Here is a 27,232-nt window from a genome sequence, read left to right as displayed (position 1 = left end):
TAATTATAAATTTAATTATTAGTACTAGATAATATTTGATTTAATAATTTTATTTTAATAATTATTGATATTAAATTAAAAAACATATTTGCTCAACAAAATAAGATAATAAAAATAAAATTGATCACGGAAATAATTAATTACGAGTATTAGGTAAAAAAGTAAAAAGATGATAAGGTAATAATTAATTATAAGTTTAATTATTATTATTAAATAATATTTGACTTAATAGTTTTATTTTAATAATAATTAATATTAAATTAAAAAAAATATTTACAAGTAGAATAGATAACAATAATCTCCATTTTCATTCATATCTTTTATTATTTAGTGACAGATCAATGATATTAATATTTAAAATTTTAATAAAATTGAATTTATATTTAATATAATTTATAGTTTATAAAATTTGATTATAATTTTTAAAATATAAAAAATAAATATTAAATTATATTATTAAAATAAAATAAAAAATAATCCACGTAAGGCTAAATAATACACGAAGAATGAATGTCCATCAACTCAAGAATATCCTTTGGGATTCAAGAATATCCTTTACGAGCAACGAAGTTTAGACAATTCCAAGGCCATGTTTGTTTTTCTTGAAAATTGGGAATGGAGTGTCATTTTTAAATTTTTTTTAATGAAAATTTTAACATAAATTATAATATAATCTCTAAATTTAATAAAATTAATTATTTAAATCTTATATTTTTTATTTATATAATAATTTATTCTTTTTAAACAGATAAACGGTTTTTAAAATAATAATTTTATAATAACGTTTTCTAAAATGCCAAAGTTCAGCTCAAACAGCAGTGACGTACAGACCTTCTATATACTTCACGCCAACAGCTTTATGTCCGTTCTCCGCTTGTAGACTCTAGTTATGGAACAGCGTTTTCTTCATTTAACCGTGCTGTCCTGCACTTTTCTCTCTATTCTCTTCCAATCAACCCCTACCTCGCCGATCAGGCTGAAAACGTCGCAGCCCAAGGACAATGGCCTTCGTGTCAACGGCGGCGGATCGTTCAAGGTTGCGCTGTTCGCCGACCTGCATTTCGGGGAGGACGCCTGGACTGATTGGGGCCCGCAACAGGACGTGAACTCCATCAAGGTCATGTCCACTGTACTCGACCATGAAACACCAGGTGAGGTGATGCTTTGTATTGTAGATAGAAAATGGAGCTCCAAGCAAGAGAATTTGAATTGGAGCTCGAACTCTGTGATTAATCTTGGTAAAGTTTTGACTATTCTTATACTTTGACACGACTAGCTTGTGTTACTAAGAACTCGAACTCAGCTGAATTTTGTCAGCTTCATTGCAATTATAATGAATTTCAATTTGTATTCATAAAATGGTTCAAATTGGAGTTTGAACAAAATTTTGCTGAAATTTATCAAGATTTGTTACATGTTGATTATTTATGAAGGTCCTATAAGCTATTTTTAGTTGTAAGAAACTTTTTTAATGTAAAAAAATCAAAGCAAACTATAGTTCAGTGAAAATCTGCAAATTGAAAAAAAAAATTAATGTTTACTGATATTTGTTTATACTAGTGAAATTTTTGTAGACATGGATAAATTATTTATAAGATTGATCCTCGAAGGAGGCTACTGAGTTCATCAAAATGCCTTCATTTGAATTGTTAACAGTAATTGGTTGAGCTTGAGTATGAAAGAAAATTTGAGTTTTGAGTCAAATTTTGAGCTGGTAGTGAGTGTGATATAATTTTGGCGGAAATAGAATAGTTTGTTTTTAATTGGTTCAGCTTTCTTCTAATGTAAAAATTTAGAAGTCTGTTAGCCTCTATATTTTGTCCGGTTTCCTATTACTTAGTCACAGTCTCCCATCCCAACAGCGCTGATTGATTTACATTTGAATGTTAGTGTGATTTCAAACTCATGGTCAAGATATTTTAATCTCTGTTTTTGTTTAGCTCTCTTATGATGTGCAATCTACTCTGCCTTAGTATTTCCCTTCCACCATGTTGTTGTTCTTTTCTTCCTGATTCTAATTAACAGAGTGGGATGGCAGATTTTGTAATATATCTTGGAGATGTCATTACTGCCAACAATATGCCAATTGAAAATGCGACTTTGTATTGGGATCAAGCAATCTCTCCTACAGAGGCCAGGGGTATACCGTGGGCCAGTGTTTTTGGAAATCACGATGATGCATTATTTGAGTGGCCAATGGAGTGGTTTTCAGCCCCTGGAATTCCTCCACGTCATTGCCCTGCAACCAATTCATCGTATTCAGGTGAGCATAAAGTTCAGAGATATGGAATACTAAGTCTATGAAGAGTTGCCTTTACTACAAAATGAAAGATCTATTGTGCCTTCGCTTCATCTGGTTGTCAATGTTTTTTCAAGATTGATGCTTTATTTTTCTGAAGATGTTTGCTTCTTTGAGCTAGCCTATTTCAACAATTTTTCTAATGCAATAGGTGAAGGTTGTTTAAGATTTATTACCATTGTCGTATCCCTGTAAGAAAAATCAGTTGCTTTAATGTTCTTAGCTAACAATTTCAAGTTAGAATGAGGTATGTTGGTATTCTTAGAGTAGCAAACCATTTCTGAGAGTCAGACATGAGACAACTAATAATCAAAGAAAGTCAGTTCACTAATTTAGCTGTGTTCATACTGCAAAAAGTGGCATCTTATTACTGGCTGAGGTTTTTTCAATTGGTACATTTATAGGTTTCCAGTGGAGGCCACAAGTTCACTGCCACTGCCCTTTCTTTAAGAATCCCCCCTCCATCCCTGCCCCAGCCCCTCCATTTACAAGTCAACTCAGCTATTTCAAGTTAGTCATATGGATCTTTTTCCTTGATCCCTCTCGGCTTAAGCCTAGATTTTTCAAAAAAAGTTTAGGGCCGCTAAATCCTTTTTCACTACTTCCCCTCCTCCTCTCAACAAGACGAGGAAAAGGAAGAGAAAATCTAATCAAACCTCTAGGAGTTGATTGAGTCATATGATGCCTTAGGTTAAAAAGAAAAGAAAAGAAAATGGACTACACAGTTATTACAGGCATGGTATGTAACATCCCTCTGTGTGCCTTCCGTGGTAGAGGCATTAAAACAGGTGACAGTGATTTCATATCCTGAGTGATGTGTCTTTTATTTCAACTGATTCTCCATTTTGAGTCTGAATTCCATTTATGGATACAAAAGGAAGAATGGAAAACTTTACTTTTGAATAATTTAGAGATTATTATTGATTGCTAATGCTTTTATAGGTTTTTTTATTATGGATATTGATATTAGCTTCTGTGACATGGGGATTTAATACCATTGCAGCAGAAGAATACTGTAGCTTCAGAGGTACACAACGCATAGAGCTGATGAAAAATGAGATTGAGCATGATAGCTTATCATTTTCAAAAAATGGACCTAAAAATCTATGGCCAAGTGTATCCAACTATGTCCTCCAAGTTGCATCCTCCAGCGATCCAGAATCAACAATTCTGATCATGTACTTCCTAGATTCTGGTGGCGGTTCCTATCCAGAAGTTATATCAAGTGCTCAAGCAGAATGGTTCCAGCACAAATATCAAGAAATTAACCCTGATTCAAGGTACAGATAATGTGAATCCATAACTTTTGTTTGAGCTTCTTTTAGCAGACGTTGTAATGATATGCTAAAAAAAATTGTTGAATTGAACGTTTGGAGCATTCCATATTAAGTTATTTGGTATAACTGAAAATATAAGGCAGGTTAAGAAAATTTCTCTTCTTCCATTTTTATTTCCTTTCATTTACTTGTTGTTCCATTCAATAATCATCCTTTTTTTTTCTCCCCCTTTTTAACAGTGTTCCTGAGATTATCTTTTGGCATATACCAAGTACAGCATATAAGAAAGTGGCTCCTTGGTTTGCTATACACAAACCTTGTGTAGGCTCTATCAACAAGGAAAAAGTTGCTGCTCAAGAAGCTGAATTTGGTATTATGCACATTCTTGTTAAAAGGCCTTCTGTCAAGGTATGGTCTTATGCTCAATGTCAGCATGATATACATGCATGTAGAAGGCTTTTTTTCTTGTGGTTAAAAACCTATATATGTAAGCAATTGCCTGTGTTCACACATACACCAAACACATGCACGTGCACGCACGCTCACACACACACACACACACACACACACACACACACACACACACACATTAACATAGAGTTTGTGCAGCGCCAAGATTTTGATTTTGAATGGCTCAGCTTTCAGCTAATTTCACAATGAAATGGTCTTGTGAGAGCATATGAAATCATAAGCATTTTGAATTGTGCTTGGCCTAGAAAGTTAAATCTATACTTAGCTAGCTTCGTGTCAGTTGTTGACTAAACAATGATTTTGGTGTTCTTAGTAAGGATGGTTGAATGAAAAGACAATTTCACATGTAAATTTTTGGCATAATTATCAAAGGCATGAGGCTAGGGTTTTAAAAGTGGAGTCCAAAAGGTGTTATGAAATGATTTACCCATACAAATAATAATAATCCATTTTTGAATTGTTTGAAATGGTTTAAAAGTGGATTCACTGAAATCAGAATGAATGTGATTGAATTAGGCTAAAGTGGCTCCTGCTTATGTGAATTGTGTTACAAAATTTGCAAAATGACTCAAATCAAAATAAAATGAAGAATATAACTACATATTATAATAATCTTGTATATCTAACAATTTATAGTGAAAAAAAAAAGGTAAAAATGAGAAATTATTCAGTGCACCTGATGCACTAGAAAATAGTGCACCTTGCCCTCATCAACACATGGGGCCTGCTTGAAAATGTGAAGCTGGATTCTGCATGAGATGAGAGAGGGTGCACTATTTTCTACTGTACCTGTTATCTTGAATTATCTCCCCAAAAGAACAGTTTAGTGTAAAAGTTACTTCTATAAAAAAAATATACATTAGTATATGAATTATTACAATATATATATATATAAAGTTAACAAATAAAGGTTGATGGTCAGAAAAAAAAAAATTGAAATACTGTTTCTTTTGAAAATTTTAACCTATATTTATATAAGGATAATAATCCAAATGCAAATTCAATTAGAAGGCCATTATTCATGCCACTATTCATTAGGCTCTACTATAAAATAAAAACCTTGTTAAGATCCATATTTGAGACAAAACGAATGTTAGTGTCTATATCAATTGGAGTGGGGGACAACATTCTAAGTTTCTTAGAATTCCATTTGGAAAAATTTTAAAAAGAAGTAATAGTGAACAAAAGTGAAAGAAATAGTGAGAAGAAAGAAATGTGGAGAGGAAGGAGAGAGAAAGTATGGGGAGAAAAATCAGAGAATTGTGAAAGATGAGAGATTGGAGAAAAAGGGAAGAATACAAGAAAATGAAGAGACTGAGAGAGGGAATTGTGGAAACCATATTTGGATTTTTTTTTTTTTCTCCTCATCTATTTTTGGTGAAATTCTCTTTTCTCTTCATTGCTTCGGTGTTATTTTCAATTGAAACGGTCATAGTGCCTATCTAGCCCTTGTCTTAGTCCTTTTCTTGTTGCTTTCAATTTAAATGAGTATATTATAATACAATTATACACTATAACTAATAGTCAATGTTATATCAATCCATATGCAAAATAACATCAAGTAAATATAAAAAGTAGGGACAGAACAAAGAAGTATCATGAGATTTTGTGTTTTGATACACAGAGGCCTGCGGTTAAATTTTTGTTTGTTCCCTGAGCTTTAATTCGTTATCACTTAATGGACAAATGTTCTAATGCTAATAGTTATGCTAACGAGGTAGTGTACAATCAATAAAATAAAATAGTTTTTTTTTATTTTCATTAAAAATTATTAATTCAATTTAAAAAAAAAAATTCATATTATTTGTGGGATTCAAGACATTTTTTCAAAAAATTATTTTGTCAAAATCGCATTACCATTTTAGCATAACTAACAACATTAGAGCATTTGTCCTTCAAGTGCTAATGGAGCAAAACTAAAGGTATTATTTTTTTCAAAATTGAACTATAGGCCCAGAAGCATCAAAGCGGGAAAAACCTTTCGGTACCTTTTTATACTTTTCCATAAAAAATAAGTAGTGGTAGTCAAAATATAATGAAGGCACACCATTGTTGCACCTTATTCGAAAGATGTGCTTGCCTAGGCAATAAGGCATGCACCTGACCATGGTAGAGCTGCTAAGAGGCTAGAGCATTGAGTAGAGGTACACCATTTAATAACTATGATTGTTGGTTTATCCTTTTTTCATGGCTGGAAATTTATTACTAATAATCTTGCCTTGAGCTGGGAAACTGATGCTTGGGACACTCATTTTAAACTCAGAGGAAGCTTTTTTAAATTAACGAACAAATAGTTTTTTGTTGCATATGTCATCATCAAGTGATTTAGAGCATTATCCTCTCAAACGTCAATAAAATAAAAGGTATTTTTTTATTGCTTTTTTGAGAAAAATATAGTAAGTAATAGTGCATATGAATAAGTGTTATTAAAAGCGCCAAAAGGCGTCGGGCGAGGCTCTAGGCAAGCCTCGCCTCGCCTCGCCTAGGATGAGAGAGGCGAGCGCCTCTCTCACCACAGCGAGGAGGCGCTAGGTGAGAGAGGCGTCGCCTCTCTCATATTACCTTTTTTTTATTTATTTATTTTATTTCTTTGTTTTAAAAGGAAAAATACCCAATTTTTTCTCATTTTCACACTACAGCAGCCAAAGAAATAGTAGTTTTCTATGAAATTTTTTTTAAAAAAAAAAAAAAAAAGGAAGGAGTAGATGGAAGAAGAAGAAGCAGAACCATGTTTCTGCAAAAATTCAAGGAAGAAGAAGAAACAAAATGAAATACAACAGGTTGGTGACAGTAAATTGATGGCAATAAATTGGAGTGAGAGTAATTGGTGGAGTAATTAGGTGATTTTACTATATTGGTGGCTGGTGACAATAAATTGGAGTAATTGGAGTAATTAGTTGACTTTACTATGTTAATGGAGTCATTAGTGGCGATAATTATAATAAATACAATTCCATAAAACAATTATAATAAAGACAAAGTAATTTATAAGTAGATTTAAAAATTATATTATTCTAGTAGTTAATAATAATAATAATAATAAAATGATTTTAAATTTGAGTATGTATATTATGCTAACATATATATATGGAGAGTCTAAAGGACATGGACCACCCTCAATAGAGAGATGGTGGTGGAATGAGGAAGTACAAAAGGCAGTGAAGAGAAAAAGGGAATGGTATAAGAAATTACCTAAATGTGATAATAATGAGGTATATGAACAGTACAAGATAGCAAAGAAAGAGGCAAAAAAGGCAGTTAGTCAAGCAAGAGCACAGGCCTTTGAAAAGTTATATGAGAAACTTGAAACTAAAGAAGGGGAGAAAGATATTTATAGATTAGCAAAGAGGAGAGAAAGGAAATGTCAAGATCTCAATCAAGTTAGGTGCATTAAGGATAAAGAAGGAAAAGTGTTGGTGAAAGATAAGGACATTAAAGAAAGATGGAGAAATTATTTTAATGATCTTTTTAATAATAGTCAAAATGGTAATAGCGTGAATATAGATTATAGAACAATAGAAAAGAATGTGAATTATACTAGAAGGATTAGATCTTTAGAAGTAAAGGAAGCACTTAAGAGAATGAAAGTGGGTAAAGCCTGTGGACCCGATGAAATACCAATTGAAGTATGGAAGTATTTGGGAGATATGGAAGTGGCATGGCTAACTAAATTATTTAATAAGATTCTAAACTCAAAGAAAATGTCTGATGAATGGAGGAAGAGTATTTTAGTACCTATTTTTAAAAATAAGGGAGACATACAGAGTTGCTCAAACTATAGGGGAATTAAACTCATGAGCCATACTATGAAGTTGTGGGAGAGAGTTGTGGAGCATCGACTACGTCATGATACTTCTGTCTCTCTCAATCAATTTGGTTTTATGCCCGGTCGTTCAACTATGGAAGCGATCTTTCTCATTAAAAGCTTGATGGAGAAATATAGAGATGTGAAGAAAGATCTACACATGGTTTTTATTGATTTGGAGAAGGCTTATGATAGTATTCCAAGATAGGTCTTATGGAATGTGTTAGAACAAAAGAGGGTATCTATTAGGTACATACAAGTATTGAAAGATATGTATGAAGGAGCAACTACTATTGTGCACACAGTGGGAGGGGACACAAGAGATTTTCCAATCTCAATTGGATTATACCAAGGATCAGCCATAAGCCCTTACCTTTTTACATTAGTTTTAGATGAACTGACAAAACATATACAAGAGAGTATTCCTTGGTGCATGATGTTTGCGGATGATATTGTTCTGATAGATGAGACACGAGAAGGAGTCAATAGAAAGCTAGAACTTTGGAGAAGTACTTTAGAGTCAAAGGGTTTTAAGTTAAGTAGAACGAAGACAGAATACATGCATTGCAAGTTCAGTAAAGGCCAAACTGGTGATAGGGAAGGAGTTAGTTTGAATGGAGTGATACTGCCCCAAAGTAATCACTTTAAATATCCAGGCTCAGTCCTTCAAGTAAATGGGGGATGTGAGGAGGATGTTAGTCATAGGATTAAAGCCGGATGGTTGAAATGGAGACGTGCCACGGGAGTTTTATGTGATCGTAAGATTCCCAATAAATTGAAAGGAAAATTTTACCGTACAACCATACGACCGACTATGTTATATGGTAGTGAGTGTTGGGCACTGAAAGAGTCGTATGCATTTAAGATAAGAGTTGCAGAGATGAGAATGTTAAGGTGGATGAGTGGCCATACTAGATTAGATAAAGTCCGTAATGAGAGCATTAGAGAAAAGGTAGGAGTGGTGCCAATTGAAGATAAGTTGAGAGAAGGGAGATTGAGGTGGTTTGGTCATGTGAAGCGTAGACATACGGAGGCTCCAGTTAGACAAGTAGAGCACATTAGGTTAAAGGATAGAAAGAAAAAAAGGGATAGACCTAAATTGACTTGGAGGAAAGTAGTACAACATGACCTAGAAGCATTACACATTTCTGAGGATTTAACCCAAAATCGTTCAGAGTGGAGAAAGCGAATCCATATAGCTGACCCCAAATTTTTGGGATAAAGGCTTAGTTGAGTTGAGTTGAATTGAGTATATATATGTGTGTGTGTGTGTGTGTGCGTGCGCGCACTAGAAAATATATATAATTTAGGCTATGTCACGGCGAGGCACCTCACTTTAAAAAGGCATTGCCTCACCTCTCGCCTCGCAAAAAAGGCAAGGCGAGACCTTATAGCTTTAGTGTCGCCTTTTGCCTTAATAACTATGCATATGATCTCTTTATGCTTGATTGGTGCTTATGGTCATAAGTGAAATTAGTGAGACTACTTTAACTTCCAATCATCCATAGTATTGTAGTGTCAGCAACTTTTTCTTTATTTCTGTGGATGACTTGTCTTCTTCATGGATAAAGCATTCTTTCTTTATTTCCCAACAATTTTTAGGTTTTTATATAATGTCTGATATGAATAAATTCCAACCAGATAATTGTATAATTGCTTGGGTTGTTTCTCATATAATTATTGCATAAGATGGGTAATTAATTCGTGAAATTATGCTGGTGCATTTTGGTTCACAACAAGCCATTTCATGGTCTATTTTGGTAACACCACACATGCAGAGGTTTGAAAATGTAAGAAGATCATAGATTTGGATGCCATTGCAGAATTTATTTCCAAAAGCCAATAAATCAAAGATATCAATAATACCAATGAGAAAGTTTGAGAGATACAAAGTAGGGACCAAACAGTGTATTTGCCCATTCAAAGAAAGCAAATAATTAGCCATGTTTTGAACATTGAAATTGACAAATGGGTCCTATTGGGTTGTGTTCCTTTGGATTGTGGCAGGCAATATTTGTGGGACACAACCATGGATTGGACTGGTGTTGCCCCTACGAGAAACTATGGCTATGCTTTGCGAGGCATACTGGTTATGGTGGTTATGGAAATTGGCCCAGAGGAGCTAGGATTCTGGAGATCACTGAGCAGCCCTTTTCTATTAAGTCTTGGATAAGAATGGAAGATGGTGGTAAGCACAGTGAAGTTCTCTTGAGCTCTTAACATCTTATTTCTGTACTCCAAATGTAAAGGACACGGCTCACTCACTTAAAATGCAAAAAAAGAAGACTATACATATAAATTTATGTCTTGTTAAAAAAAAATATAAAATTACTTTTTTGTGATTCTTCGTGGGCTTCTGTTGTAAAGTTAATAAAACAAGGCCATATTTTAACTGACCATTCTAATCAGTTAATAATATTGTTTGCTGTTTGGTCATTCAGATATTCAATCCTTTTAATTTTCTTCCCACCAGTTCTGGTCAATTATCATGAAAACAAAATAACCCATCATTCATAATTTGTCTTCTGCAATTGTAATCATAATTTTTCACTCATTGAAAGTTAATAATATGGAAATTGTATTTATTAATATTTATACTTTTTAAAAATTCACATTGTGACAATATATATATATATATATATATATATATATATATATATATATATATATATATATATATTTTTTTTTTTTTTTTTTTTTTTCTATTGTAAAAATGGGGAGCAGTGGGTTATTCTATAGTTCTCAATGGAAAATTGAACTCATCGAACCTGTACAAAGATTTTATTGTATCTGGGTTTTACGGATGGAATTATAAGATGTAAATATCTCATCAATAATAATTCAAATAATAAATCAATGAAATATGAGCTAAGGTTCAGTTTGTTTTGTAAAAAATACTTTGTTTATATATTTTTTTTTAGTGTTTTGAACACTTAAAAAAATAGTTAACCGAAAATATTTTTTTAATTAAAATAAAAATTAAACTATTTTTAAAGAAAATAATTTTTTCATTTAAAAAAGAAAGTCATTTTAGTAAAATATGAAAACACTTTATATGCATAATATAAAATATATATAATTACTTTAATAAAAAATATTCTTTATAAATAAATTAGTTTTTGTGAAATAATAGGAGTGTAAATAGTTTTATTCTTATAATTATTATTAAATTAAAATATTTGTTAATTTCAATAGAAAAAAAGGGGAACTTTTATGTAAATGAAATTAAAATAAATGAATAAAAGAGGTGATCTTCTATTCATAGTGGGTCACTTGTTCATGGGCCAAGTTGGGCAAAACTATGTCAACTCATTAAATTCATCAATGCATAACTTATATCCATTCTACTAATTAATAAAGTTTTTGTTTTAGACAGAAAATTGTTAAAGTTTAGATTATTAAATTAAAGTCAAGAAGCAAAGCTAATAAAAACACTAAAAAATTTTGTTTATTAATAACAAATTCTGGTGAATCAAAAGGCATGAATGTTGGCAATGGGGCCATGGGAGAGGGTTTGTGAAAGTAATTATAGTGTCAGTGATCATAGAACAAATGTTCCTTTTTCTTGACTCTTTGGTCACTTATATCAACTTAATTCCATTCTCTAAATTGCTATTAGTTAAGTTTCATGTAATGAATGCAAAAAAGAAGACTATACATATAAATTTATGTCTTGTTAAAAAAAAATATATAAAATTACTTTTTTGTGATTCTTCGTGGGCTTCTGTTGTAAAGTTAATAAAACAAGGCCATATTTTAACTGACCATTCTAATCAGTTAATAATATTGTTTGCTGTTTGGTCATTCAGATATTCAATCCTTTTAATTTTCTTCCCACCAGTTCTGGTCAATTATCATGAAAACAAAATAACCCATCATTCATAATTTGTCTTCTGCAATTGTAATCATAATTTTTCACTCATTGAAAGTTAATAATATGGAAATTGTATTTATTAATATTTATACTTTTTAAAAATTCACATTGTGACAATATATATATATATATATATATATATATATATATATATATATATATATATATATATTTTCTATTGTAAAAATGGGGAGCAGTGGGTTATTCTATAGTTCTGAATGGAAAATTGAACTCATCGAACCTGTACGAAGATTTTATTGTATCTGGGTTTTACGGATGGAATTATAAGATGTAAATATCTCATCAATAATAAATCAAATAATAAATCAATGAAATATAAGCTAAGGTTCGGTTTGTTTTGTAAAAACTACTTTTTTTTATTTATTTTTTTAGTGTTTTGAACAATTAGAAAAATGAGTTAACTGAAAATATTTTTTTAATTAAAATAAAAATTAAACTATTTTTAAAGAAAATAATTTTTTTCATTTAAAAAAGAAAGTCACTTTAGTAAAATATGAAAACACTTTATATGCATAATATAAAATATATATAATTACTTTAATAAAAAATATTCTTTATAAATAAATTAGTTTTTGTGAAATAATCAGAGTGCAAGTAGTTTTATTCTTATAATTATTATTAAATAAAAATATTTGTTAATTTAAATTTAATTGAAATTCATGCATTTGAAGTTGGAAAAAAAGGGAACTTTTATGTAAATGAAATTAAAATAAATGAATAAAAGAGGTAAACTTCTATTCATAGTGGGTCACTTGTTCATGGGCCAAGTTGGGCAAAACTATGTCAACTCATTAAATTCATCAATGCATAACTTATATCCATTCTACTAATTAATAAAGTTTTTGTTTTAGACAGAAAATTGTTAAAGTTTAGATTATTAAATTAAAGTCATAAGAAGCAAAGCTAATTAAAACAATAAAAAAATTTGTTTATTAATAACAAAATCTAGTGAATCAAAAGGCATGAATGTTGGCAATGGGGCCATGGGAGAGGGTTTGTATAATTAATTAATCAATAATTTTGCAATTTTCTTGTCAATAATTAATTAATTAATTATTAATTTTATGATTAATTAAAAATTAAGCAAAGGTTCCACATTCTCCTTTGCATAATTAAGTCATTCTCTAGAATGATTATACAGCTAGAAAGCCACTCTTTTTGCCTTCTTAAAATCTCCATTCAATGAATAGCTCAATTAAACAAAAAAAAATTTCAGTGATTAGTTCAGAGGTATCATCTTGTTGAGACCTCAACAGCTCAAAAGACACATTGGCCTCTTTAATGCTGTGATATTATAGCAAAAAGTTTCTAATTCTTGGACATTATCTTGGTCAAGAATTTGGTTAACTTCACATGGGTTGTCATTGAGAGTGTGGGGCTAAATAATCCTCAGGCCCTTGTTTTAGAAATTGCTGGGCCAACTTCTTGGAGGTATTTGATTAATTTTAGGGGTGAATTCAAATTTCAAACTGAAATTTTGATAAATTGATTTAATTTTAAATTTTGAATTGACTTTTTTTTTAATTTCGATTTAATTTATTTTTAATTTTAAAAAATTTAATTTATTCAATTTGATTTAAAAAAAATTAATTGAATTAAACTGAATAATTTATTTATAATTAATTATTATTAAGCCTAAATTAATATAATTAAAATTGAGTTGGAAATGAGTTATTTACATTTTATATTTTAAAAATGAGTTTGCAATTCACTCATTGAAATTGAAAATAAGTAAACAATTGAATTTTCTCATTATTGTTATTATAGAATCTTTTAGATTTTTGAAAGGAGTTTTATTTGCGTGTAGCTCTCGTTTGATACCAAATAAAGTAAATTTTGATTTTTGTTTTCAAGAGGGGAAATCTAAAATAAGTTTAAAAATATTTAAAATAAATCTTAAATTGAATCAAATCGAAATAATTCTATTTGATTAAGTTTGATATGCTAAAAGTTGTAGTTTGTTTAATTCAATTTGATTTGATTTTCTCTATAATTTGATTCAATTTAATTTATTTAATTTTTTTTAAATTAAATTGAATCAAACCGATTGATGCGCACTCTTAATTATCCAATGAAAAGGAAGAATGTGCAATAACTGCATTTTTCAAAATGTATAATATTACAATAATATGATATTAGAAGTGAATTTTTGTGTATCATATTAAATTAATGTTTTAATATATGAAATAATTACATTAAAAATAAAAAATTATAAAAGAGAAAATAGCTTCATGTATATTAGCCACATAATTCAAACCTTGATAAAATTATAATAGAATAGAGAATAAACCTACTCATCAATCAAATTAAATATTGAGGCTATGTGCTTCAATATTCTAAATACATTGTTTTGTTGTCTTACAATGGAATCAAATAATTATACTTTCTTTTTATCTTACTGCAAAGGGTTTGTATTAAGAAAAAAAAAAAAAAATATATATATATATATATATATATATATATATATATATATATATATATATATATATATATATATATATATATATATAAAAGAATACTATGAATTCGCACTTTGATATATTATGAGGTTTGTGGTATATTATGAGGTTTGTGGTTTAGAGAGTCATCGCTGTTAACTGACAAGTCGTAGATTCGAATCTTACTTAGGGAGATTTGACTCATTTCGAATTAGACGATTAGAAATGAAAAATGAAAGGGTTCGCTTTTACTATTAAGAGTAGATAACTTATATTTGTCCTAATTTATAAACTGATTAAACTAGTTTATAAGTTAAAAAAATAAGTTGGGGGATCAGTTTTTTATTTTGATGTTCATAAGTTTTGTGTTTATAAGTTAGTTTGATCAAATATTTTACTATATTATTTTCATTTAACTCACTAAAAAAATATAATTTAGAAACATAATTTTTTGTTTCTAAATTGAAGATTTCTGTTTCTAATTTGGTTTAAAAATGGAAAAAATCCATTTCTAATTAGCTCGTTGCTAATGACTATAAAAACAAAAATTTATGTCCATTTCTAAATTAGAAATAGATAGTATTTTATTTCTAAATAAATTAGAAACAGAAACAAATCTGTTTCTAATCCATTTCTTTCTTTTTTTTTTTTTTTTGCTGTTTCTAATTCATTTCTAGTTATCAACGAATTAGAGGAAAAGATATTAAACTGTTTTAAATTGGAAACATATTCTTGTTCATTCATAATTCATTTCTATTTTGAAACAGAATTCCATTTCTAATCCGTCGTAAAAAAGATTATTTTAAAAAAATTAAAAATAATTTTTTTTTGTTTCTAGTTAATAAAGGTGAAAAAAAGTAATTTACTGTTAAATTATTTATTTTGAAGTCATTTTAAAAGTAATTTTTTTAAAAAACAATAAATTACTACTAAAAAATACAGTATAAATACTATTACTCAACTAAGCCTTTATCCCAAAAATTTGGGGTCGACTATATGGATTCGCTTTCTCCACTCTGAACGATTTTGGGTTAAATACTCAGAAATGTGTAATGCTTCTAGGTCATGTTATACTACTCTCCTCCAAGTCAATTTAGGTCTACCCCATTTTTTCTTTCTATCCTCTAACCTAATGTGCTTTACTTGTCTAACTGGAGCCTCCGTATGTCTACGCTTCACATGACCAAACCACTTCAATCTCCATTCTTTCAACTTATCTTCAATTGACACCACTCTTACCTTTTCTCTAATACTCTCATTACGGATTTTATCTAGTCTAGTATGGCCACTCAACCACCTTAACATTCTCATCTCTGCAACTCTTATCTTAGATGCATACGACTCTTTCAGTGCCCAACACTCACTACCATATAACATAGCCGGTCGTATGGCTGTACGGTAAAATTTTCCTTTCAATTTATTGGGAATCTTACGATCACATAAAACTCCCGTGGCACGTCTCCACTTCAACCATCCGGCTTTAATCATATGACTAACATCCTCCTCACATCCCCCATATACTTGAAGGACTGAGCCTAGATATTTAAAGTGATTACTTTGGGGCAGTATCACTCCATTCAAACTAACTCTTTCCCTATCACCAGTTTGGCCTTCACTGAACTTGCAATGCATGTATTCTGTCTTTGTTCTACTTAACTTAAAACCCTTTGACTCTAGAGTACTTCTCCAAAGTTCTAGCTTTCTATTAACTCATTCTTGTGTCTCATCTATCAGAACAATATCATCTGCAAACATCATGCACCAAGGAATACTCTCTTGTATATGTTTCGTCAGTTCATCTAAAAATAATGTAAAAAGGTATGGGCTTATGGTTGATCCTTGGTGTAATCCAATTGAGATCGGATACATATCTTTCAATACTTGTATGTACCTAATAAATACCCTCTTTTGTTCTAATAAAAAATATAAATGAAGAATTATCATTAGTATGTTACAATAAAAATATTAAAAAATAAATTAAAAAAATTTATTAATATATTACTAATAAAAATGCATTAATACTTAAAACAATATAAAAATATTATTAAAAAATTACAAATAAAAATAAATTAAATAGAAAATTACCATAACTATATTATAGTAAAAAAATTGCTAAAAATTAAATTACTAATAAAATTAAAATGGGAGAAAGAGTTATGAAAAAATAAGAGAAAAATGAAATAAAAGAAAATGAAAAAAATGAGAAAAATGAAAGAAAAATTAAATAAAAAACTATTAATTAAAAATAAGAGAAAAATGAAATAAAAGATAAAAGGAAGAAAATGAGAAAGAAAATGAAATAAAATGGAAGAAAGAATGAAATGAGAAAATATGAAATGGAAAAAAATATAAATGAAAAGGAAAAAAAAAAGAAAAAAATGATATGAAAAAATGAAGAGAATAAGGAAGAAATGAAAGAAAATAAAAGAAAGAGAAATGAAAAAGGGTGGAAGAAAGAGTGAAACGAGAGAAAACAAAATGAAATGATGAGTGAAACAAGGAAGGAGAAGGCTTTTTATAGGCGATTTCAAAACGGATTGCAAACATTTGTTTCTAATTGAAAAATGGCGGGATTTTTTTCCCGAAATTAAAAATGGATTTTTAAATCTATTTTAAATTTGAAATAGAATAGAAACAGATTTTCATGTCTGTTTCTAAATTTTAAAAAAGGTGAGATAATGCTGCCATTAATTTTAATGTTCACAATTTAGAAATGGATTCTAAGATCCATTCTTAGCTTTGGAAAGGATTGATGAGTCCATTTCTTTTCTTTTTTTTTTTAAATTTAAAAAAGCGGTTATTTCTTTTTATAATTTTTAATCTTTATAATTTAGAAAAATAATTAGAAACGGAATTGAATCCCTTTTTAATTTAGAAATGGAATTTGAAATCCGTTTCTAAAATTTTAATCTTTCTTTCATTCTTTGCAATTTAGAAATGGATTAGAAATGAAATTAAATCCATTTTTAATATGGAAATAGAATTTGGAATCCATTTCTAAATTTAGAAAGAGATTTTAGAATCCGTTTCTAAATTCTTAAGCTTTCATTCATTCTTTATAATTTAGAAATGAATTAAAAACAAAATTAAATCCCTTTCTAATTTAGAAATAGATTTAGATCCGTTTCTAATCATTTTTTAATTTTTGGTTCTAAATATTGCATCATTTTTTTGGCACTAAAATAGCAACAGATTCTATTCCATTTCTAAATTTCATTTATATTTTATTCTAGTTCGTTGCACCACCTAATAAACAAATTTAATTCCTGTTTCGTTGTATGTCTGTTGCAAATTAGAAGCGGACACATTCCATTTCTAATTTTTGTTGCTATTCTAGCAATATCTTGTGATGATTATCAAAATTTCATTTTAATATTTTTTATTTATTTTAATAATAAATATATTTATAAGATATTTTTTACTAAATACATTAATTATTTATTAGTCACTTTTAAGTGTTTTGATTAAGTATATAACTACTTAAAATTTTAAATATTTATATACTTAAATTAGCTTATAAACTGATTTCCATAAGTTATGATACCATGAACTTTGTTAGCAATTTAAAAAAAAAAAAAAAATCCTCTAATACTCTTAGTTTTGCTGAAATAATAATGCAAGTTTAGTAAAATAAAAAAATATCTTAAATCTTACAAATAACATAAAATTAAACAATTTTAAAAAACTGATTAACCATTTTAATGGAAAAAAATTAATTTTATTTATTACATATTATCACATTAGTATAATTAATGGTGTTATAATATTTATTTATTTTTTCATTAAAAGTCTTTTTCTTTTTAAGAAAAAAAGAAAAAAAAAACTACAAGATTTTGAACTCTTTACTTAAACTAAAACACCCTACCGTGAATAATACCGTTTGAATGTCAATCCTTATTAATTATTATCAACATTATAAATAAAATAGATATTGAAATAAAAAGGAAAAATTAAAAAAAAATTAAAAATTTTCAATTTTATATAAATTAAAAAAATAAATACTAATTAAATCTGTACTTTTTTATATTTACCCAATAACACCTTACTATTAATAAAGTCATTAAAGAGTCGAGAAACGTCATGTCAGATGGCTTTCATCTCCTAATTAACCCTAATTCAATCTAATTAATTCAAATAAAAAAATAAAATAAAAGGAAGCTAGTCCAAAAGAGAGGAGGTGGAAGAGGTGGAAGGGCAAGAACAGGTGTAGCGTTTGTAGACTTTGACAAGGAACATGTGCAATCACAGCTGAATCCTCACCCAGATTGCAAACTAAAATGTTGTCAACTGACGTGAAAAGCAAATTGTTTTCTCTATAAATTGAGAATTTTGGTATAATCAGTTAGTGAAACCTACGATTTAATCTTTATAATTTTGAAGTCACTTTTTAAATTCTTGACATTTTAGTAATTTAACATATTAGTCCTTACTAACATTATTGTTGTTGATAAGGAACTCTCTCTCGTTTCAAACTATAAAGTTGAGCATTCGATTCAAATTGAATTATTAAAATTAAATTAATTAAATTATTATATTTTAAAAGTTAAATTAAATTAAAATTAATAAAAATTAAATTGAATCAAACTGTTTTATTTTGATTTGATTCAGTTTGAACAGATTAATTTTTGAGTTTTAATTATTTTTTAATTTAGATTCGATTTTCAAATTATTTGATCTGATTTTGATCTTGATTAAACCTAATAACAATTAATCAATGAAATTAAATAATTTATATGTATAAAATTACATATAATTCATAAATTTTCTATAAAAATAATTAATTTAAAAATTAATAAAATAATTCATTTCTGTTCAGTTTAATTGACTTTTTTTAAAATCAAATTAAATTAAAATAATTAAAATTTTTAAAATACAAAATTAAATCAAATTATCTTAAAAATAAAATCAAATTATCGAATTAAAACAATTTAGCTCTAGTTATTCAATTAAAACCGAATAGTGTTCACTCCCAATCCAAATGCTATTCAAATAATTTCTTTAATTTCACTCTCTTTCACCTCTTTATAGAAAGATTAATAATATTTATATCCCAAAATGAGTGACTGTATTGAGGATGCCATAGCTTCACCCTTTTACCTATAAATAAAAATTATAAATAAAGTAATGTTTGATTTAATTTATAAATTAAAAAATTATTTAAAATAAGTCAAAAGTCATAAGTAATAATTTCTTATTTGTAATTTATCTATTTATTTTAAAATTATTATATAATTAAATAAAAAATATATTATCTTAATATTTTTAAAAATATTAATAATTATAATATTTAATTACATATTATTTTTAATAATTTTAATTAATTAAATTACTTTTAACTGCATTTTAACTAAACACTTAAACTATTTAAAATAATTTTATCAAATAATTAATTAGTTATTTTTAATTTGATTTATAAATTAAAAAATGCATTTTAAAATAAAAATTAAAAATAAATAATAAAACCAAATACTCTGAAAATTATAATTTTCGTGAAAAAAATTAGGGGAAAATGTCGAAAGAAGTACGAAAATAGGGATCTACTGACAGAGGACTAGAATTACCAGACCAAGAAAAAACGGTGAGGAGAGATTTCAGTGTAATCTTCCTACAAAAAGCAATGCAAATTGTATGCATAATTTTGTTACACTCTATTCCAATATCTCCATTGTCGCTCCAAGTAAAATTACCAATTTCAAGATAATGGTATTTTGCAGTTATGAATAATGGATCACTTGATTATTCTTTGATTAGAATTTAAACATACTCTCATCATTTTAAAAATAATTTTAATTAGATTAAGTAATTTTCAATCAACTTATCTTGTTGCTCAATTTTATTCATTGGAATTTTTTTTTATGAAACTTATGGTCTTTGATAATCAATTTGAAACTTATATCATAGACATACGATCGAGTGATGACTTAATAAATATTAAAGGAATAAATAATCTTATTAAAAAGTTGATTGAGAAAAATTAAAAAAAAATATTTTACTTATTTTCTAATTTATTTGTTTGTAAAAGTAGTATTGACCATTTCAATTGCAATTACAAAGAGTAATCGGTTATGCAATTGAAATAGTGAATAATTAAGTAATGATTGTCTAGTTATTTACATTAAAAACGTATATATTTAATAGTATTAATAATAAAATGGTTATTCAAAACTTCTAAAATATTTAAGTTGGTTGAGAATAATTATAATTTTTTTGGATAATTATTAAAAAAATTTAAATTTTTATAATTCTATTTAAATTTTAAAAATGATTAATTAAATTTTAAATTTTAATTGTTGTTACAATTAAACCCTAAACTTATTTTATCTTTTTTTTTGAAAAATTTTTATTTAAACCATATTATGAATACAAGATAAATTTATATATTTAACATTTGTATTCTGTGATTGAATCTTTTCAACTATCCAAACAGGGTGCAAATTTGTGAGGGATCAGTGGCAGTTGAAGATAAATCAGTGACAGTTGGAAGAGAGAGAAGAGAACGGGACCCCTACGAAGTAGAACAGACTTCGCTAACAAGTCATCATCTCCCCATTTTACAAAGCACCTCTGCTTCTGCTTCCATCATATGCCAGATCAATTCCCTTCCCCTGTATACGCTCTCTCTCTCTCACATACACACTTTTCAATGTATTATCCTCTGCTTTCTTCGCCATGAACTGGGGTTCAAGATTCAAAGATTGATTCCTTTTTCTTGAATTGAAATTTATGTTTCTGTTTCTTTAGTACATTTGGTTAAGGTGTTTGTGGGTTGTTGAGATTTCAGGTTTGCATAGATGCAGTTCTTTTAACAATAGAAAAAGAATATGAAGTTTCTTAAAATGGTTTAATTTGATTTTATAATATCTTCCATGGCAAAGAAGACTTGCTGGTTTGTTTGGTTCAAAAGGATGTTTGCTTCTGAGGAAAATCCAAAAACAGAGAAGGTTTGCTTTTTTATTCTGTTCTGTTCTTTCTTTTGAAAGAAGCATTTCCTAAAATCTTCCTTTTCTTGCTCTGAAAACAGAAATCTAAAAGGTGGAGATGGATTCTTGGAAGGCTAAAGTTTAAACAACGCCCTGCGCTTCCAAGCCTGCCATCACCTCAGAGGACAATCGATGAAGCAAAAGAAAAGCAGAGAAAGTTTTCTGTGAGTGTAGCCCTGGCGACTGCAGCTGCGGCTGAGGTTGCAGTTGCTGCTGTTCAGGCTGCAGCTGAGGTTGTTAGGCTCACTGGTTCTTCTGAGTCTCGTCTTCATTTCACCAAGAAAGATGAAAACTTTGCTGCCATTAAAGTACAGAGTGCTTTCCGTGGATATCTTGTAAGCTTGCAAAAATCCTTGCTTTTCTCTGTACCTAAACATGAATTTTTCTTCTCTGTTTTCTCAAGTCTAATCATATATCCTGATAGAATTCATATAATATTTTAAATAGCTGATAAAAACAGAATAATTACTGTGCTCAAATTCATCAGTAGGTGTAGTAGCTATGTATGAAATGAAGTTAAATAATTTTACAAATTCTATAACAATTTCTGGTGCTCAATTTACAAATTCTATGAAAATTTCTAATGCTCAATTTAGACACTAATTCTAATCACTGTGTGAAGAAAGCAACAGTACTTTCCACCCAATTTGAAGCTCAGATGGTCTTCGTTTGTAGTCTGAATTCCAATCAAGCACACTGCACAATACCATTTCAGAAATGAAATTTTGGAATTATTTGTGCCCATGTATAGTCATGCACTAGCCTACTAAAAATTTGAATCGTATTGAAGCAGGCGAGGAAAGCTTTGCGAGCATTGAAGGGACTAGTGAGGCTTCAAGCCATTGTCCGAGGACAAGCTGTGAGACGGCAAGTAGTCATGAAACTGAAGCATTTGCCATCCAATGTGAAGAAGATGCAATCACAGGTCCAAGCGAAAAGGATTCCTAATATAGATAACATTTGTAAAGGAGGTGGAAAAAAACAATTATCCAAGGAGTTGGGAGACATGGACAGTAAGGTAGGCCAAAGTTCATTCTTGAACTTTTGTTTGTGGAAGGGCAATCGAAATTGGTGAGAAGGTTTCTTGCAATTTAACAATTGTTTTTGTATTTTTCTCTCCAGGGGAAGAACCAGAAGAAAGATCTACAATCAATTCAATTGGTAAAATCTGATGCATAAATGCCTAGCATATAGCATTTGTTGGTTTATTTGTAACATTCAACAATTTCTTTTTCTTTTATGGACAGCTTGAATGCCAAAGTAAAAAATGTTGGGATTACAGCATGCTTTCAAAGGAAGACATGGAAAGCCTATGGTTCAAGAAGCAAGAGGCTATCATAAAAAAAGATCGGATGATGAAATTCTCATTCTCTCATCGGGTAATTTTATCTCATATGCCACGCATTTTCCTTCCCTCCCTCTTTCCATTTCTGATTACAGGAAAGCTATAAAGAACTATTTTAGGAATTTAACAGTGATTTGACTCACAATCAAATGCTATATTTTACAAATGAGTTTTAGTTTAGTGGTACTTATTTGTCTACAAGGCTGTGAGGTCTTGAGTTTGACTAAGAATCGGATCTCTTTTTAGTCTTCCTTTCTCATTTTCTAGTTCTGCAACAATTTCAGGAGAGGAGGAACACTCATAGGCTGGAAGAATCACTATCCAACAAGGAAACTGGTAGACAGAACCACTGGTTGGAACAATTGGTAGACAAAGATGCATTTGCTAGAGAACAGATGGAGAATCTGAAATCAACTGCCATTTCTAATCCGTCCACTGGTGAAATATTTGGTGAATTACAAGTTAAAACAAAAGGCACAAGAAAACAAGATTCTACGGAAGGATTGAATTCACCAGTGTCATTTCCAAGAAGATCATTTTGTCGCACACGGATGAATACTGCAGGAGATGACAGTGCTGCCCCGAATTCTCCGGTTTTTCCAACTTATATGGCTGCAACAGAGTCTGCAAAGGCAAAGGCAAGGTTGATAAGCACACCAAGGCAACGACTAGGAATTCAGGATACTTGCTTCGATCACAACTTATCATACAAGAACAGACTCTCTCTTTGGTCTTCTTATAATGGTGAATTGTTTAGCACTTATGGAAAGAGTAGATGTGCTTCTCAGGGTGTCCCTCTAAGCATAAATCGCCATTGTTGAGATGCCAGGCATGCTTCTTGATGTAAATCAACCAAAGGGGTAATTCCAAAGAAGTTTCAGGTAAATGGCTGGTTAAGGATTATTCGATCAGAGCCACCAAGAAGACATTGAATTCACTTCAAGAATGGTCATTTTAGGTCTCCATGGAAAAGTAACAATTTGCCCTTTTTTTTTTTTTTTTTTTTGTGGGGTGAATTGCAAGGTTTAATTTTCTGTTAGTTCTCATCTCTATCTTTGATGTACATAATCAATCACCATATTACTTATCATACATCACCTTTTCCTTTTGAGGGGGAGGGAGAAGAGGTTTGTTTTTGTGATCTTTGCAGAGAGCTGGGTGTGCGAGTTGGGCTTTTTGAGCATGCTGTTGTGGAGCAAAATAGTTACAATCAGCAATGTAAAGCCTTTTCAAGAGTTTGCCATTCCCACTCTCCTTTAATGATATTTACTTTAATATTTTACTTAAATTTATATTCAATTTCACATTATTTTTTTTATATTTTTATAGTACAATTAATATGGTTAATATAAATGATATTATGTTACTTTTATTATTGTTTAGATATGTGTGCTCTTTTAATCTATTGATGGTGCGGTGCAGTAAAGCTATGGTGAAGTATCTGGTTTACGTTCCTCATCATATTCTGGAGATTGCTATGGGCTGATTTAAACTTATAGATTGATGAGTTTTGGGTTGTTTTTTTTTTTTTTTTGGATTTAGTCCTTGACTCCCTTGTATTTCCTTCTTTTTTAATGAAATTCTAATTCCATATTAAAAAAAAATATGTATCATTTTCAAATATGTACAAGGAAAATTATTAAAATAAAAAAATCTTGTGCTCTTAAAATTTTTTCAAGTATACCATATTAAAAAGAAATTATTAGTGAAACATTATACTCTTTAACTCCTTTCAATTCTATCATATTGTGAATTGAGCCATTGATTCATTAATGGAGACATCACATTAAATACTACGTCATGCTAATAATAGTTTATAATTGATAAAAGTTGAAAAGTATAATTTTTAAATTATAATTTAATTAGTATATGCTTATAATTAAAAAATTTGAAGGTATACAAAGTATTTTTGATAATTTCCCTTATTCATTTTAATTTAAACAAAATTTTAAATTATTTTTAAAATTGAGAGTTAACTAATAATTTGATTTGGATTAATTTGATTAATCTAAAAAAGATTCAATATTAATACTTGATAAATTAGTGGTGAAAGAAAAGATAATAGAAAGGAAGAGATTTAAAATGACACGAAAGAAAGTAATATAAAGGCATTTATAATATTTAAATATTGATACAAAATTGATTTTGAACATAATTACATGGTAAAAAATGATCCATAAAGCCAGCTTTAATTAGTTTGGGAAACTTAATTACTATTGTTATATATATTTTAATTAATTATACATAATTTTATAGTAAATATTTAAGGAAAATTTATTTTTTAGTCATTAAATTTTGTTAGGGATGATAATATATAAAGTGCTCATAAAAATTATCTTATCTGAATCTAATTATTATTTTAAATATTCGTACTCGTCCTAAATTCAATTATATTACTAGAATAATACCGAAACACGTTTAAATCTATATATTTTAATTAATAATCTACATAAAGTATAATTACCATTAAAAATTTAATTATTTTAGAAGAAATTGTAAAAAAAACCTTGTACTTTCATTTTTTTTTTGCAATTATGCCTTGTACTAATTAAATTAACTATTAAACCTTATACTTTTCAACTTTTATCAATTATACCCTACAGTTAGAATGATGTGGCATCTTCATTAATAGATTAATGGCTCAGTTGATGATAAAGAAAATTGGCAAGAGTTAAAAAGTATAGGGTTTAATAGATAATTTTTTTAGTATGAGTATAATTGCAAAAATTTTAAAATACATGATTTTTTTAGTGTGTATATATATATATATAGAGAGAGAGAGAAAATTTCCCTTTAAATTGTCACATGATACTTTTTAAGGAGAGTTTGACTTGCTAATTATTAATTTATAATATTTTTTTAATTAAAATTGCTTAATGATTAAATTTATTTTATTTTATTTTATTTTATATCATTTTACCTAAGCATTTCTGTGCCATTTGAAAACTACTATTTTTTTTTTCTATTATCTAACGCTTTCAAAATGTTATTTGATTTTCTCTATTTTTTTTATCTAATCAAATTTTATTGATTTTGATTCTCAAAATTTGTTTATATTCTACTAATTTCTGATTATTCATAGTATTAGGAAGAGTTCATTGAATCCAAAACCAAAAGATTGAGTAGCATCAAGTAAAAAAAAAAAAACAATAGTATAACAAGGTAAATGTAACTTTCTACATATATATATATATATATATATATATATATATATATATATATATATATATATATACAACGATGAGTTTCCAATATTGATTTGCGTATGTTTATTTTTATTTTTTTTTAATTATATTTGTTATTTATCTACTTATCATCGTAATGATTTTTATATTTTTTCAATCTTTTTTATACATTTTAATGAGAATTACTAAAAAAATCTTATATTTTTAAAATTTTTGTATCTCTACCCTATCATTGAGTTGTTAATTCATCAATGAAGATATCGCATCAGATATCACATCAAGTTAACAGTAAAATATAATTAATAAAGTTGAAAAGCATATGATTTAATTGATAATTTAATTAATATAAGATATAATTAAAAAAAAATGAAAGCATAAAGTTAAAAAGTATAAAATTTAATTTAATTATAAATTAAATCACATACTTTTTAACTTTTATTAATTATATCTTATTATTGGCGTGATGCGGTATTTGATAGGCATCCCATTAGTGAATTAATGGCTCAATTGAAAGTATGATAGAATTAGGAAGGATTAAAAAATATTTTTTTTATAAAAAATAATTATAAAAAGTGATAAAAAATTTTAATTTAGTTGAAAATCTAAATTAAATATGTAAAGATTAAAAGTAGAATATTAAAGTGAAAGTATTATAATTATAAAATATAAATTTTAATAATTAAATTATAAAAAATATTAAAAAATATTTTCATAAAAAGTAAAATATTAAAATTTAAATTAAATATAAAAAAATCAATTTCCATTAAATTTACGTATAGCATAACTGTTTAGCTGCAATGGAAATGAGATTTGTAAGTTGTAATTATAACACTTGGAAATGAGATTTGATTTGGTGTAAAGTCAGAATGAAAATACAAAATTCTGGATTTAAAAATTGAAAAAACATTGATTGCAGCGCTAGAATTTTGACGCAGTCGGCGCATCCAGTGATAATCGCTCAATGACACAAGATGATGCATACTAATGATGTTTTTTCTTTTTTTATATCACAACGAAGAGAAAGTGTAAAGACTAACGTATGAATTTAAATATAGCTCCTAATTTATATTCATATAATTCTAAAATTTTTATTATATTTATATTATTTGTCTATCATATAATTATATGAATAACATGAACTATATATATTAATTCACAGTCTAAATGTATCCCTTATTATTATAAAAATATAAAATACTCTAAATTGTTAAGATTGAAAATATCTTTAAAAGAAGTCTAAAAACTAATTTCAAATGGTAACACTTTTGTTACTATTCTAACCAACAACCTTTTTTCTTAAGAAGATTGGCTATTTATAATTTAATATGACCACCTTTGGTCAATGGATACAACTATTTGTATGGATACATCTTTATGTATAGATAGAATTCTTTGTATAAAAACAATTTTTTGTAGTTACATAGGTTCATTACTTCCTTTTAATATATATTTTTTATTTCACAAAATAGAAAACCATGGATTCGGATTGACCCACATGTATGACCTAATCCATATTTTCAACATCTCCCACTCACAC

The 27,232-nt window shown here is 28.2% G+C and overlaps 2 protein-coding genes across 4 annotated transcripts; both read left to right on the top strand.

The window, feature by feature from the left end:
* Nucleotides 1–821: 821 nt before the first annotated feature.
* LOC110652261 (probable inactive purple acid phosphatase 16) lies at nucleotides 822–10,288 on the top strand. 2 transcript variants are annotated; one of them, XM_021807820.2, is made up of 5 exons: nucleotides 822–1,151; nucleotides 2,039–2,263; nucleotides 3,306–3,579; nucleotides 3,816–3,984; nucleotides 9,860–10,288. In XM_021807820.2, exons 1-5 carry the CDS (start codon nucleotides 890–892, stop codon nucleotides 10,070–10,072), a joined length of 1,143 nt encoding a protein of 380 aa, XP_021663512.2. In that variant the 5' UTR covers nucleotides 822–889; the 3' UTR covers nucleotides 10,073–10,288. The 2 variants fall into 2 exon arrangements, with proteins under 2 accessions (XP_021663512.2, XP_021663511.2); XM_021807819.2 differs by having other exon boundaries at nucleotides 825–1,151; nucleotides 3,303–3,579.
* A 10,707-nt stretch (nucleotides 10,289–20,995) lies between these two features.
* Nucleotides 20,996–23,728, top strand: LOC110666120 (protein IQ-DOMAIN 12-like). 2 transcript variants are annotated; one of them, XM_058147271.1, is made up of 6 exons: nucleotides 20,996–21,126; nucleotides 21,207–21,500; nucleotides 21,959–22,183; nucleotides 22,288–22,326; nucleotides 22,413–22,544; nucleotides 22,795–23,728. In XM_058147271.1, exons 1-6 carry the CDS (start codon nucleotides 21,052–21,054, stop codon nucleotides 23,329–23,331), a joined length of 1,302 nt encoding a protein of 433 aa, XP_058003254.1. In that variant the 5' UTR covers nucleotides 20,996–21,051; the 3' UTR covers nucleotides 23,332–23,728. The 2 variants fall into 2 exon arrangements, with proteins under 2 accessions (XP_058003254.1, XP_058003253.1); XM_058147270.1 differs by having other exon boundaries at nucleotides 21,956–22,183.
* The last annotated feature ends 3,504 nt before the right edge of the window (nucleotides 23,729–27,232 follow it).

The sequence above is a fragment of the Hevea brasiliensis genome, chromosome 5 (assembly GCF_030052815.1).
Source record: "Hevea brasiliensis isolate MT/VB/25A 57/8 chromosome 5, ASM3005281v1, whole genome shotgun sequence".
In the NCBI taxonomy this organism is placed as follows: domain Eukaryota; kingdom Viridiplantae; phylum Streptophyta; class Magnoliopsida; order Malpighiales; family Euphorbiaceae; genus Hevea; species Hevea brasiliensis.
This window is presented reverse-complemented; position numbering and strand designations above follow the sequence as displayed.

Excerpts from the sequence above, each read along its gene's own strand:
- LOC110652261 (XM_021807819.2), top strand. The coding sequence starts at position 890 with ATGGAACAGCGTTTTCTTCATTTAACCGTGCTGTCCTGCACTTTTCTC. Across the intron at positions 1,152-2,038 it reads ACTCGACCATGAAACACCAG|ATTTTGTAATATATCTTGGA; the intron begins GTGAGGTGATGC and ends GTGGGATGGCAG. Across the intron at positions 3,985-9,859 it reads TTAAAAGGCCTTCTGTCAAG|GCAATATTTGTGGGACACAA; the intron begins GTATGGTCTTAT and ends GGATTGTGGCAG.
- LOC110666120 (XM_058147270.1), top strand. The coding sequence starts at position 21,052 with ATGGCAAAGAAGACTTGCTGGTTTGTTTGGTTCAAAAGGATGTTTGCT. Across the intron at positions 21,127-21,206 it reads AAAATCCAAAAACAGAGAAG|AAATCTAAAAGGTGGAGATG; the intron begins GTTTGCTTTTTT and ends CTCTGAAAACAG. Across the intron at positions 21,501-21,955 it reads GTGCTTTCCGTGGATATCTT|CAGGCGAGGAAAGCTTTGCG; the intron begins GTAAGCTTGCAA and ends ATCGTATTGAAG.